The 15,012-nt window shown below is 46.0% G+C and overlaps 1 protein-coding gene across 2 annotated transcripts in view; it reads left to right on the forward strand.

Annotated features, from left to right (window-relative positions):
- Positions 1-11,678: 11,678 nt before the first annotated feature.
- The window catches only part of ITGA9 (integrin subunit alpha 9), a 234,529-nt gene continuing 231,195 nt past the window's right edge, over positions 11,679-15,012 (forward strand). For both annotated transcript variants that reach the window (XM_087767376.1, XM_087767382.1), the window contains exon 1: positions 11,679-11,924. In XM_087767376.1, coding sequence (XP_087623502.1) covers positions 11,749-11,924 — 176 coding nt within the window. In that variant the 5' untranslated portion in view covers positions 11,679-11,748. The remainder of the gene's footprint in view (positions 11,925-15,012) is intronic.

Consider the following 15,012-nt stretch of genomic DNA (forward strand, 5'->3'; position numbering starts at 1 on the left):
GAATGGAATATCCTGTGTTGGTGTAACTGGATATTCTGGTTCACTTACGCATCTATATACCTTTACGGATACTACTAAATTGCCATCCTTGCTGATGCAACAAATTATGCTGGAAATAATTGAAGGATTGAAAATAATAGACTTTCCTTTGTCCCTTAACAAAATGGGCAGTACTTCCCTATGCCCGGAAGTGGAAAAGCCCACTGGAGATAGTTCATAAGCTTGAAACAACTAAATTGCAAACCATACAAAAAGGAGACACAGCCAATCCAACAATTCTTATTGGTGTATGTTGTTGTGATGGCTGTCTAGGGCTTATGATACACAGAGCAGTATGCCTTAAAAATAATGGAGATTATTTCCCCTCCTCATAGCCTAGGCTAGGACCAGAGTTACGTGGCCCTTTTAGAATGGTGATAAAATAAGGGGGAGGGGGGAAGGAGGGATGAGGTGAAAGACTAGGGTCTTCCTTTACGGTAATGAAAATAAGTAGTAGGCTGAGCTATCTTCAGAGAGCGACTGTTTTGCTTTCCCACACTGAATTCTAGCTTTGACTTCCCCGAAAAGTTTTTCCACATAGAAAGAAACTGTCCTCACCTTGAAGCTCTGCAGCCACAGTGAGTTTTATCTGCGTGTTATTTAAAGCACAGCGCGCTTCAGCCCCGAGATTCCAGTGCGGTTACTCACTGAATTAAAATCCGATCCAACCACAAATTCAGTACAGGAGGTGTCTAGCTTAGTTAAGTGTGCGGTTTTTTTTTTCCCCTCAGCTTCAGGTAGCACATTCAGGACGTGATGATTCTCAGGGTATTAAACTCTTTGAGATGAAGCACAGTTTCTGTGTATTTTATGCAGGTTCTGCCATGGTGGGACCTCATTTCTAGGACGGACCAATAGAAAAGTTGCTATAAATACAGGGTGAGCAGGAGAGATCCAGATTGCCTGTACTTTTCCTCAAGATGAGGATATCCCCATGCTACCTAAAAATACTGTGGAAGTTGTGCTGGTCTTACAGTGCTCTCTTTATTCAACCAGTGAATAAGTACAAAACTGCCATGCCATTCCCTGGGAACTGGGGTGCACCTTTCTCTATGGGCTTGTCTGACCTACTTCTGTAGGGGTTTTTAATGTTTGGGGTTTTGGGGTTTTGTTTTGTTTTGTTTTGTTTTCTTTAATGTGACTTGTTTAATACAATAATAGAGGAAGAGGGGAGAAGGCACTGGTGGCAGTGGCCAGCATGAATAAGGTCTTACAAGGAGACGTGTGGTTGCTTTGTAGAGTGCTGCGCACAGCCACGTGTAGGACTATGTTTAGGCTTTTAAGCATAGGCAGATATACCGCCTTAGTTATTTGTAGTGCTATGAAACCTTTTTTAAAAAAAAGTTTAGTGATTAGAGACAGCTTTTCTGCTTGGAGAGCTAGACTTGACCTCGCACCTTCTGGATGGGCGCACGCGGAGACCCCGATAAACCGGCAGGGCCAGCCAGCAGTTGTGGCAGAGCCAGCGGCTTCCTCTAGGCAAGAGCACTGCAGGCCAGAGAGGTGCTGGGCCAGCGCCAGCGTTGCGTTGTAGAGGTGGTCTCTTCAGCTCCCCTTTTACGTGCTGGTTATGTACAGTTATTGATCAAACACTTTTTGTTAAACACTTTATTTCATTTGTCTTCGCTGACCCTTTCCAGGGCTTGTGCATCAGTGTCTCCTTGGAAATAAGTTTTTAAACAGGCAGAAGGTGAGGGTGACTTTCAGTGAGCTGCTAGACAGCATGGGTCTGCTGCTTGTTTTATGGGGAGAGTGAGCATAAGAGGCAAATGCATGAAGTCACCGGCTTATTTTTAGGTTGAGAATAAGAGAGGGTATTTCTGGGAGGGATGCTGACTATAGGGAAGCTGGAATTAATGTTTACTTTAGATAAGCTCTAATATTGACTAAAAATAGAAGTCAATTTATGTATTGTTATAGACATCCTTCAGCAGGATCCTGATGGTTTTCAGAAAGCCCTTTGTGGCTGCAGTAATGGCATGCTATAGTTAGGGAATCAAATAAACGCGGTGGAAAAGAGGAGGTAAAAATAAACTTCAGTTCATGCCCTTTTGACAAGGTGACAATTAAACTTTGCTTATATCTCCTGTCACTGCTCCTGTCAACTAATTGTGAGCATAATTTGTTTAATGTATCGCACTGGGATGCCTGGACTAATTTATCATGTGTCAGGGAAGGCAAGGTAATTAAACATCTCACCTGATTCCATGCGCACTGTGAGCAGCCCAACCAGGCCGGTCCCAGTTTTGTGGGTGATGTTGCTGAGGACAGAAGCGTGGCTTGCTTCACCTGGGACACGCAGGTCTGTAAGCGCTCACAAGGAGGGTGGGAAAGCATCACGTACTCTTAATTTTTTTCGAAGGGTTCTGCTTTTCTCTGAAATCGGAGATGAGCTGAGCTTGGACTATTTATGGAGGAGCCTCTACCAAAACCCCAGTCTCGCAGCTTGGGCATGACAGTCACTGTCTCCATTTTGGAAGACATGCCAAGCCTTTCTCTTAACATTGCTAGTGCCACCTGGTCAGTCCTCATCAACTGAGCGAGAGGGCTAGGAGTGTGCAACTTTGTTTTAATAGAGTGACGCTAGAAGCGACTCAGTAGAAATCAGCAGGTGAACCACGAAACTGTCTCATCGACCTCCAAATTTGTCTTATTTTCTTGCTGGTCTGTGGGATGACAGGGTTGTTACTGCCAAATTCCTCCCAGAACCTCCTTCCTACCAGGGCCAGTCGCTGAGGCGTATGAATAATGTCACTCATAAACAAGAGAGCCTGCTGTGTTATCACAACTGCCGTGCTCCTCTCTTCACATTATTTGTAATGAATATCACTCTCAGGATTGCAAATTCCTTCCCTTAATTCCACTGATTTAAACTGAATTATACCTCAAAAAAATTTTGTCCTAGAGGGTGGGGGGCTGGAGGGGTTTGGGGGATGTTTTTGCTTTTTTGTTGTTTGTTGTTTTAAAATCACTGGCATCAACACAGCGTCCTTCTTGCTACCCGGATGCTCAAATTCAGTGTTTTTCACATTATTAATCTCGGTAACTATGCCTCTTCTGGCGTATCTCATGCTGACAACAAGTCCTATGGAGTCCCACAGTTTACTTTTCTGAACTACTGTGTACGTGCAGCACACACCAAATGAAGCCATAGCATAGCGGACAATTTAGGGATAACTGGGTCACAGAAGGGTCCTGTGTATCCCAAATTATTTGGTTAAGGCCTTGAGCTTTGAGTGCCCATGCACACAACTGCAAAAAGTGTCTTTACTGTGCAGAGACAACAGGTTTGGATCTCTCAAAGATGATAAATAGGTTATTGTTCACCTGAACTTTTCACACAAGGAGTGTATGATAGTTAACATGTGGAATAATAAACATGGAGTGGCTGGCTAATGGAAAGCAGATGTGCCAAGAATGCCAAGCAAAACATTTGAAAGCTGTGGTGTAAACTGGACCTTTTGACAAGTGGCCAAAGCCTGTGTGACCACCAGGGTCTCAGACTGATATACTTGGATATGGAGGCTAAGAAGGAAAGTAGAGACATCACTTGGAAGTATAAATCAGTGAGATTTAGTATCCTGTAGAAAAATGATGGATCACAGGATCCACCATGTGGCCAGTGTTTCGTGACTTTCTCATATCTAGTACACGTTTCCCGCTTGTGATTTTTGTTTTGATGTAGTGAAATGAGATAAATGAGACAAAATCCACTTATATTGGGCTTAAAAAGTTCTAAACAGTCCAGCTCCATGAAAGCTTGTGGGAACCCTTCCCTGGGTTCCTGTGGGACAGGTCCAGGCTGTTGAAAAGGACCTCTATCACTGGAGGTTCACTAAGTGAAAATCAAATGAAGGAGACAAGCAACAGTCTCTTTATAGTTACATACCTCATATCTTTGTCTTAAGCTGTAATTTCATAGAAAACTAAGACACATAAATTTAATGGCATGTAAATTGGCATAATCTTTAAGTCTAGTTAATTCCACTTAGATTTAAAACTATTTCTGAAAATAGGATAACTCCCGGTTTATAACACTGTGTTTGTTTCTTAGGCTCGTCACCAGCTAGTCCTTTGAGTATGGCCACAGTGCAGCTAGGAGGAAGGGTTAGCTGTCTGTAAAGCTGCGGTTCCATAAGCCGCTGCGATAGCATTGCTGAAATGCAGACTGCAACGTGGCTTTCCCCACCTCGGGGAGCAGTAGGCTCCAGCTGTGCTTGGCACGTGGAATGTGCAGGTTGAGATCAGTGGGATTTTTGCACGGGAGGTGACACTTGCAGAATTTCATTTACAATTTATCCTTTTCACTGCAACATTGCAGCATGTTGGTTTTCCTTATGAGGTTGCCACATTGTCCCGGGGCTCCTCTAGGAGAAGGTGGAAGAGCTGTCAGGGGTTTGCAACTCGGATATCGACTGGGGACAGGGCTAAGCTGCTTAAGAAAACTGTGATAAGGATCCATTGTGTCTCTGTGCCTCAGATGATACCCAAATTCTTGTCAGCCTGAGGTTGATGTAGAAACTGCAGTCTTTGTGGCAGGTCTAATCTCCTCCTGATGCTGGACAAAGAATGGTAATCAGTAGGGGAATTCAATTTATCATTTCTCTTTGATGTATTTCTCCAGGTAGCCTAGCGCTTTTCCCAGGAGTCCCAGGGCTAGTAGGAAAGAGGCAGTCTTCTGGGAAAAAGAGCTCTTCTGGGAAAAGTCACAATTTCAGCATTCACCTCCTTTACTTACAGTCCCCCTGAGGTTATTAAGAAGATTATGGAGAAAAGCTATAGGCTGGGGCAATGCCTTTTGAAAGCTGGTGACAACTTGTATGATACATTCAACAGTCTCATCTAGTCTGAGTTTAAAATTCAGCCATGGGTGAGAGCTCGCTAGTTAGCCTAGAAACATGAAGTGAGACGAGACTGAGACAATGCTAGCGAGCCAGTTCAATTAAGAGTGTATCAACCTTCTTAAGTATGGGGATAGCCGTGAGGTATGTTTTAGTGCTACCATATTTTTGGTTTCAGTGATTGTTTAGGAGGTACTGACAAAGGCTAGCTTTGGTGTGGTGAGGTTACCTTTGGTTGGTGAGGTTATTTCTGGAGTTTCTCTGTAGTCACAGATGAGAGAGGCGTTTTCTCTCTTGACCACTTTTGAAAGCCCAGCTTCAGGTGCTCTGAATTGCCCACTGGTGGAGCTTCACTTTTCCTTAACCATAGCTGTCGTACCTTGATAACCTGTCCCCTTCTTCACGGTGGTCCTGATGGGCGCCCGTCAGTGGAGGTGAAGGAAACAGAATTTCTTCCTTGTTTCCCTTAAGAGAGACCCTGTGGGGCTGGCGCAGCTATTTTAGGGGTGACTACCTGAGACACATCGCGTGTGCTTTTAGAATATATTGCCACATGGCTTATTTTTGGATTTACGTGTTTTTATCCGCAGGTCCTCCTTATAGCCACTCTAACATATATAAATGAAAAGAAAGAGCACATAGAGGATTTGATTACAGTATATTGCCAAATAAAAGTCTGTCTCCTCTCATTATGGTGATAAAAGCTTTTTGATCAGTTGATCCCTGGGCTGTGGTAATGAGGTTCAATCAACTCTGAGTGACAGAGCACACGATCTCGCTGATGTCAGCGTGAAATAAAAACGCGGAGTGACAGGTCTACTAGCGAGACCAGCGCTAGTGAACAAAAAGCAATTCAAAAGGAGCCTGTGTGTGTTTGGTTTGCAACACGTGTGTGTCTGTGTACATTTTTAAATATATACTATATTAATACATACAACAGGGTTGTAATTCTAACCACATGCAAACAAACATATGGCGGCTGTCAGAAAATAGGTGAGGTGCAAAACTTGAGGACTGCTTGCTGTTAGCAGTGTATCCGTAAGTTAGCCTGAGTCCCGATTCATCCTGAGCACGTGCTGAGCTCCAGGTCTGCCGTTCCGTTCCCCTTCATTCCTCATATTTAAGCATGTACTTAATGGAGCACACAGCGTGGCTGAATAGAGACTGCTGAGTAGAGGTCTGTTACTTGAGTATGAAAATGCAGAGATGTGGATATACTGAAGAAAGGAAAAAAAAAACAACCTTTATCAAATGGGAAAGATTTACTTGGATTTTTTTTTCTTTTACTTGGCTCAGTTGAATTCCTTCTGTTACTGGTATATGGCATATGATAAATGTTTTAGAGATATGTTTTACATTATATGATGCATATTCCTTTGGGCACAAATTGACCATAAATCAGGCTGAAAAATACCCTAATATTGAAAGCCAGGGCAAGTGTTTAAGTCCAATGTTAATGCATCATTTTCAAGGGGATAGAAAAATGGTGAGGCTGGATCATTAAATAAACTGGATTGCTGCTGAAACAGTACAGTTTAAGAAAAGAAAACCCTTAAATACTTAAAAAGGGGCAATTGATTTTTGCATATGAGGCTCTGAAAATTCTGGCTTTCCACTCTATTCTTTTTGCAATTACTATGAGAAGATGATTTTTGATTAAATCATCAGCTTCTGTATCGCCTAAGATTTGCATTGGCTCTGTCTTCCACCCAGATAAAAGTTTTCAGATTCTCAATCTGTTTGGAAAACTTTAGCCAAGCTCTACGAGAAAGGTAAGAGAGAGCGGTTGAAGAGCTAACAACAGCCAATAACAGTATCAGCAAGAGAACAATTTTTGTTCTTCCCTCTTTACTCCAGCTGGAGAAATAGCGACAGCCAAATGGAAGAACAGCCCGGTAGGAATTAAATGTGTATATTATGCGATGAAATCAGCGTAGGCACTTCATTCAGTTTTCCAGTGGGAACTCAGCTTGAACATGTTACCTATCTAAAGTAATTCCTCTTGCATTTGATGCAAAAATTGAGGGCGACATCCCCTTAATTTAATGGGAATAATGTAGGAAGACAGTTTGTACCATTCGCTGGTAAGTCTAGATGCTGGAAATGATTTGATGTCTGACAGGCTGAAATAGTGAGTTTAAATGTGGGAAGCTCCTCTCAGTGTGACTGTAGTCATTTGGGAAACACCGAGCTCCGTCCCTGTCAATCCAGCCGTTTCCTACCTCATTCTCTAGTAGGCAGGCAAATGTGGGGAATTCCCTCTTTATCCAAAATATGTGATATTTATCCTATTTTATGTGTCTATATTAATATTTTTTTGTCTTTTGTTGTTAGTACTTTTACGTATTTGTTACAAAGCAACATCCTTCTCTCTGACAGCTTCAGCAGTGGTGAGGGCTTGAAAAGAAAGGGGGAAGGAGGAGAAGTCTCTTCCATTCCTCTTACAGCGCAATGAAAGGTGGCAGTGCTCTTCCCTCTCCTTCAGCGGGGAGATCAATCTTTTGCACAAAGCCACAGTGGCGGAGGAATTGAAGAGGAAGCTCTTTACCTGGTATGCAAGAAGAGCTACAAAAAAATGTCTGGAAAACATCTCTTCCACTGAAAGACTGAAGTAGTTTGGTCTCCTGAGCTCCTTACAGCTGAGCCTGAAGGTGGATTAGATCACACAGCTCTGTGGGAACCGGCTAAAAATAAACTACAATATTATCAGTAAGACCTGATTTACAAACACAGTTACCGATCTCCTCGTATCGAGCACTTGCCAGAGAAATATGGTGAATGCACGCGAAGAATCAGCAAGTCTCACAGCCGCGATGGGAAAGCATTAACACAAGTTCATTTAAACCCCCTTCAGTAAGAGGGGTAGCAGCCTTTCTATTAATGAGCTTATGGGATGCCTTCCCATCGTTAGCGCTCCCTGCTGATGGATGCCGGGGTGGGAAAAGGGGCCGTGGCCCGGACCCGGCGCAGGACCGCAGCCTCTCCCCAGCTGAAGCTGAGAGCGAGCGGGAGGGAGATGGGGACAGGTTGGAGAAATCCACACCTGAATGTGTGGGGCCCAAAACAGATGGTCAAACAAGCTTCAAGCGACTGTAGTCGTAAGTCGTGGGTGGCTGCGGGAAGGCAGTGAAAATGCAGTGTTACTTGTGGATGTAGACTGGCTTAAAACAGACGGTAAAACCTCAGCCACAATAATACCACGGGAATGCCACAGCACCACTGCAAAAGAAATGCAAGGAAAGGCAAATGATTAGCATACCAAAAAGAGTGTCTTCATTTTAAGTAAGGTATTGGTCAAAATAAGGAAAATAATTTTGAGTTCAATATGTGCAGCACAGGAGCAATATTATATATATATTAAAAAAAAAAAAAATCATGTGTGAAGTGGCATTTTGGGAGGAGAAGGCTCCAGGAGCGAAACCTTCTGTTAACACTCAATCTTGATGAACCAGGTCTGTACACAGCTGAAGCTGTAAGCAATGCAGACGTGGGGCATTTGTTTTCTTTCTCTTTCCACAGTCAGAACATTATTGTGTTGTTTGTTTTTTTTTTTTTTTCCTGAGCTCTACAAGTCAAGTTATTAATTAAAAAGTATTGCCAAGGGTGCTGTTTCACTGATGGTCCTCAATTTACAGATAACTTTTCTAATTTAAAAGCTAATCTGGAGACTGAGCCCTGCCAAAATACAGCATGTTAAATTCCAGTTAAGTAATTCATTAATGTAGGTGGGTGTAAACTGCAAATTAGCCCTGTCGTGCAGGTATGGAGCCTCCCGAGATGATGCAAACAGCGAGGTTCAAGCAGCAAGAACAGGGGTACAGAAATGCAGATATAGCTATTCCTAGTTTGAATAGTTTCTTCACAAAGGGTTGGCATATGATTTAATGTATTTTTCCTTGTTCTCAGCCCTTATTTTTACCATCATGTTCATTTAACAGTACATTATTATTATGCTTGTCGCTGCAGTTGGATGCTTCCCGTTGCTTTTGTAAATGGCACGGCAGGATTTTATCAGCTAAACCTACACCATCGAGACAGGCAGTTTCTGTTTCTGCCCGGACTGACAAAATTCCCATTGGATTAAATGTTGTGAGATGACTTCAGTATTTGGATGCGCAGTAAAAGGAATGGATGGAAGCACAGTGTTCCTGGCCTTTCTCTGGATAGTCTTGCCAAGAATGGAGAGCTAAAATTTTTTATGGACTGACACAGTTCCATATTGTATCACTTCTCGTTGAAATAAGTCCTCCCGAGAGTGCTCTACAACGTGAGAGACAAGTGGTTCATTCACCTCGTCTAGCCGCTTTGCTTCTCTCTTCCCTCTGGAGATGGATGGACCCGTCGCTCCCTCCAGCGTGTCAGCTCACATTAACTTTGCCGGAGAGTGCCTGAGCGTCGTTTAGTGCCCGGGTAATTAACTGGAAAGCCCCATCACTTTCTTGGTTCAAAAGGCAGAGCATTTTGGCTCGGTAATGCTAATGGGATTGCATGTCATTTGTGGAATTTCCTTAATCACGGCATATTGACTTTCTGCCTAAATCAGATTACTTTTAACCGTATTGATTGCACAGTTATAAAAAGCCCGTGAAAATCTTTTCATTAAATGTTATAAATATGCCTGCTAATATGATGTAAATGCCCCGTTGTTTTCACTTGGTAGTCTAATGAGCAAAGCAGTTCTTTCAATTTGATTGTACACTAAAGGCTGAAGTCATTGATACGTGACTTTTTATTGATAGGTGACTTTTTATTTGATATTGAGCACTCTGCCGCTTAGATTTAAGACTGGAAAATGTTCACTTCTCCATAACCTTAGACGTACTTACATGAAGAAGATGACTTGCATCACCCCAACCTTTTTACAAGCCACCTTGAACAAGAGCTTTAAATAATTATACCACTAGGCTTTATGCAGCAAATATAGAATACCTTAATGACTGGAAACCTCCCTTTCTCCGCTGATTTTTTTTCACCACAAAATTCTGTAGTTATTACTTCTCTATTAAACTTGACCCTGGAATATTCCTATGCTACCGTTCGCTTTCTGGCATCATGGTCAACATCAAAAATGGCAGTTTCTAAACAGCAACATATACATATGGCACCAGGGCGCTTGCTCTGAGGGTGATGTTCATGGGCGATGCTTAGGAACAATCTCTTCACCTGAAGAGGATGCTCCCCTGCAGAAACAGGCTGTGGTCTTGAAAGAGCCACGTGGATATCATGAAACAGCTTACTGTAAAATTCCCTGCAGCCTGATGGCCACAGTCAGTGCAAACCCTTTGCAGAAAATGATTAAACTTTTGCCGAGAGCTTCCTGTACTGAAAGGCGATTCGACCTGCGACAGCGCTTGCCCACGCCAGCTTTCAAACACCCCCAACATCCAGCGTTCTTCCCTGGAGATCACTGTCGCCGTCAGAAGCAAATTCCCCGTGAACCATCTGGTGTCAAACGCACCCAGAATGCGCCTACGCAAGGGGCACCGGAGCTGGCCGCCCGCCTCCAGCTGCCTGCCAGAAGAAGCCGTTCCCCTCATATGATTCCTGGCTCCTCTGCTCTTGTGTTTCCCAGGATCTACTCTGCTTCTCCCAGGGCAACTCCTCATGGATGAGGGGAGGACGTGGAATGAAATAGCCAAAGCAAAGGCTGACAATGACGAATGCAACTCCCAGTTACCTCTGAGGGAGCATTTCTTCGCCGAGGTCCTGGCCTTGATCCTCAAGAAGGATCTAAACGCGATTTCTCATGAATCCTGAGCGCTAGAATTTATCGCTTTTACTGAATAATAAAAGGATGGGCTCTATGGGCCCAAGCGTTTTCTAGCACATAACTCCCCTCCCCTTCTCCTGCAGGGTGGTATGTCACCCTTATCTTATCCGCTGGAGGAGACTATCTTCCTGCCTTTGCTCTTGCTCATCTTCGACTGATTATTTTCGCTCTCTGATAGTCTAACTAGTAAAATATTAGAGCAATTATTTTCAGCTTTTACTTAGCCATGAAGGTTGCCGCTTCTTTTTTAGACCTGAAGGACTTACACCGGAAAAACACGGGTCTGATTTTTTTTTCGAAAGTATTTTCATTCCTGTTGCCCTGATAAAAGACACCACCTGTCCTCACGGCTCCCCTTTTCCCAGGAAAATCTCCTGTTCGTTTCAGCACGACGCGAATCAGGCCTTCTACTGTCACCCTGGGCATGAAGCATCCCTCTCCACGTGCCAAATCCAAGCAGGGCTGATGGTGCCCAATGAATGACGGGCAGATTGGATGGATTCCTCCATCTCTTTCTAGCCCTTGGCTTTGTGACTTCCCTCTTCTCCTTCCAGACCCTCGAGGGTGATCGCTCCGGCAGCGCAGATGCGGGCAGAACCGGAGGGACACGCGTGAACGGGAGGGGAGGCGGAAAAAGGAGATTAAGCCACAGCTGAAGCGCTGTTTCGTGGACGAGGGGGATGCTGAGGGGTGGCGGCGGGAGGAGCCGGGCGGGAGCGGCGAGGACGGAGCGCCGCGGGGCCGGGATGCCGGAGGCGCCGGCCGCGCTTCACCACCGAGCGGCTGCGGCGGGGCGCTGCCCGCCGCCGCGGCGGCGCGTCCCGCCCGCGGCCGCCAGGGGGCGCCGTCGCCGCGGAGCGGGGCGGAGGGGGCGCGCAGTCCCCGCGGGGCGCGGCGCGGGGCGCAGCGGAGCCGCGGCGGGGCCGGGCCGGGCCGGGCCGCGCCGCGCCGAGCCGAGCCGAGCGGCGGGGCGGGCACAAAAACGCCGCGCCCGGCCGCGCCCGCCTGGGAGTCGGCGCCGGGGGCAGCGAGGGCTCGGCGGGCCGGGGCTCAGCGCTCAGCGGCGCCGGGACGGGCGGCTGCCCCGGGGCTCGCAGGATGCCGGCGGCTGCGCGGCGGCGCGGAGCGCGGGCGCTGTGGGCGCTGCCGCTGCTGTGGGTGGCCCTGGCGCGCTGCTACAACGTGGACGTGGGTCGCCCCGTGGTTTTCCAGGGTCCCAACGGCTCCTTCTTCGGGTACTCGGTGCTGCAGCACTACCACGACAGCACGCGGTGGTGAGTAGCGCCGACCCTGCGCGCCCCGGGGCGGTGAAGCCGCAGGGTGCGGGCGGGATGCGGCGGGGCCGGCGCTGCCGGGGCATCCGCTCCCCTCCGCGGCAGCCGCCTCTCCCGCGGCCGGGGAGCGGCACCCGAGCCCCCCTCGCCAGGGCGGGCAGCGGGGGGCGCCTCCGCCCCGGCCGCGGGGGCTCCGCGCCCCTTGTGCGCGGGGGGTTCACCCTGATGTGAGCCGGGGTCCCCCTCGTCGGGCGGTGTTTTAAGACGGGGGTGCCCGTCCCGGGCTGGCAGCTGGCGCTCGGCATCGTGAACTCGCCGTCCTCAAGCGCTAGCCGCCCCTCGCCCGCCCGTGTGGGGCTTTGCGCGGCCCCGCTTCCTCGGGGGGAACTTTTAGCAGCTCATCTCCGTGACAGAAAACGCCTGGGGGATGAAAGACGATAGGTCACGCTGTGTTAAACGGGGAAAATTTTAGTCGCGGTAACCTCCAGCGGGAGCAGCGCGTTTCGCACGGGCGGTGCTGATCTCTCCCCGCTCCGCCTGGCGAGGAGGAAAATCCCCCCGCTGGCGGGAGGGACGTTCCCAAATCAGGAGGCGTTCGCCTCCTCCGTGTGCCCGCTCTTGGCGTGGGGGACCGTGGAGGAAATGTCCGTGTAACTTTTTTTTTTTTTTTTTTTAAAACAAACGATGATAGAAAGTTTGTCTACATCTCAAAAAATTATGCAAACTGGCATGCTTCTTGTTTTTCCCATCGAGTGAAAAGAGCCTTAGAGCATAGTCTCTCTCTCTCTCTTGTCTGGGTCAGAGGCTCTTTGTTAAAATTAAAACTGATTTCTCTTAATTGGACCTAGTTGATGTCATCTGGTGCACTTCTAATATGAGCAGGAGCCGCTGCTGCCAATAAATGTCCACAAAGCTTGTCTTTATCTTTTACACTTAGATACGGCCCGATTACTCAGCTGTTGATGCTGGAACTGTGGTGCACTGTGATATAAATAAATGTATTCATGCTGGCGTCCAGTTCTTTAAAAATGAATTTCTTTCACACCCTTTACTTCACAAGTAGTTGTGTGCTCTGCCTTTCTGCATAGTGGCTTTCATGGAGGGTTCATTTTTAAGGACTTATCAGAAGAATCCATAGAGGAAAAGGGCCCCGGGAGAAGAAAAGCTCTCAGTTTGAAGCGATGCTTAACTTGGGCAGGAACCGACAAAGGATGCAAAGGCTGAAAGCGACTTGTATTCAACACAAGTCGCTGGGAATTCGCGGTGGTGTGAATCAAATGCTAATCTAGTGGGGTATGGTGGGATGAAAATGATGGAATTTCTTGCTCCTTGTGCAGGTGCCTATTGTTCTGATCAATAACGTGAATTATCTTCAGATAGCACCTGCTGGTGTGACTTTTTGGCAAATGGAGGTGGACTAGGGAGGAGAGTCTCCCAGATATCACACTTTGTGTGGAAACGATGCTGGACTAGCAGTGTTGGGCAGGCATCTGTAAGAAGTCTGGTGCTTGAAAGTAAAAACTCCAGTTACACAAACTCCAGTTTTCTGAAAATAGACCTTCTTCATGGAGCCTTGGCTGTGGCACCCAGAAAAAAAAAAAGTATCTAAGATCGTGAAGTGTTTTTAAATAAATAAGTCGCTAGCCCTAACACCCAGAAGGGTTAACAGCAGCTTACTATGGTCAGCATCAGCACTGTCAAAAATCCTGAGGGTGGGATTGTCACCATGGATGGGAAAGCTCCTCTTTTCATTGTGGGACCGGGGAGTTTGTTTGCACGGATGCTTCAAAATCCTATGCTCAGCAGAGGCTGGGATAACAAGTTGGGGAGATAGGTTTTTTACGCTCTCCTCGATTCTAATTTGCTATGTGCAGTTGTGCTCTTAATGTGTGCGTGCATCCGAAAGGTCAAGGGACAGTGATGAATCTCTCTGCTCTTAAAAGTATATGCAGCCTTCTTCCAGTTTTCTGAAGATGCCACCCCCTGTACTGGATGGTCATATTCTGGGTGCAAGCACGTTTTTTTGCATACTGCAACATAATACCAGTTTTAAGCGTTTAACATATTTCTTCTGGAAAGCTTAAAAGATGTGCCCAGTCTTCCTTGACATTCAGACCATCGGAGGGCTGAACCCTTCTCAGTACCTTTAGCTGTGCCCACTTCAACTGGGCATAAAGACTTCCAGTATTACACAGTACTATTTTAAAACCATATTTATACTGTGCAGAATCTTGTTCCTCCCTTCAGAGCATAAAGTCTCTGATTTCAAGTTTAAACTGACTACCAGTTGCAGGTTGTTGAAATACAAGATATGATCCCAGTTTATTGGATGAGTGCAGAGGGAAACGCTTAGTAGAACTCACACCGCTTTTCAGATTTGTCAGGTTTTCGTGTGTGAAGGTTTTGTGTGCAAAGCTATCGAGCTATTTCCTTAACTGGCTTGTAGAGTTACTGGGTGATTTTTAATTTTTTTTTCCCCCTTCTCTTTCACGTATGATATTCTGGGGAAAGTCTGTTATAAGCAATATGTAGTGAAAATGTTTTCTATTCATCCCATTGCAGCATATAGCACCTCTTAATAGTCATAGGGTTGTTTTTTGTGTGTCAGTTTTCTTCTTATCTTTGTAGCTTTTATATACCCAAAGAAGAGTTATGATTTCAGTTTTCTCATGTCCTTTTGGCCTATACACTACGGTGGGCAGTAGTTAAGCTAAGTTAACTTTGGAGAGTGATATTGTGGGCATTCATGGCTTGGCTGGTGAGCTCTGCACTATGTGAGCCTACAGAAATGTGACTGATCATATCCGAGGCTGATAGGGCTCCTGCCTATCTAAAATTATTTAATGTGTTAATATATGCTCTCAGGCATTTGAGAGTGTTGTCATGATAGTTCAGGGCTTCTTGCTCTTTATTGCCTGAGGGCCTGATATTCACCTTCTGATCCTGAGAGCTTCTTAGATGAAGTATGTTATTCTCAGTAGCCTGTTCATGTGTTGGTGTGTGTGTGCATATGTGTGTGTATATCTCCGTGTGTGTATATATATCTCTTATCTATATATGTATGTGTGTGTATATATAGTCACTGATT

The sequence above is a fragment of the Nipponia nippon genome, unplaced genomic scaffold, assembly GCF_047370975.1.
Source record: "Nipponia nippon isolate SJK-2023a ecotype South Korea unplaced genomic scaffold, ASM4737097v1 scaffold_1, whole genome shotgun sequence".
Lineage (NCBI taxonomy): Eukaryota > Metazoa > Chordata > Aves > Pelecaniformes > Threskiornithidae > Nipponia > Nipponia nippon.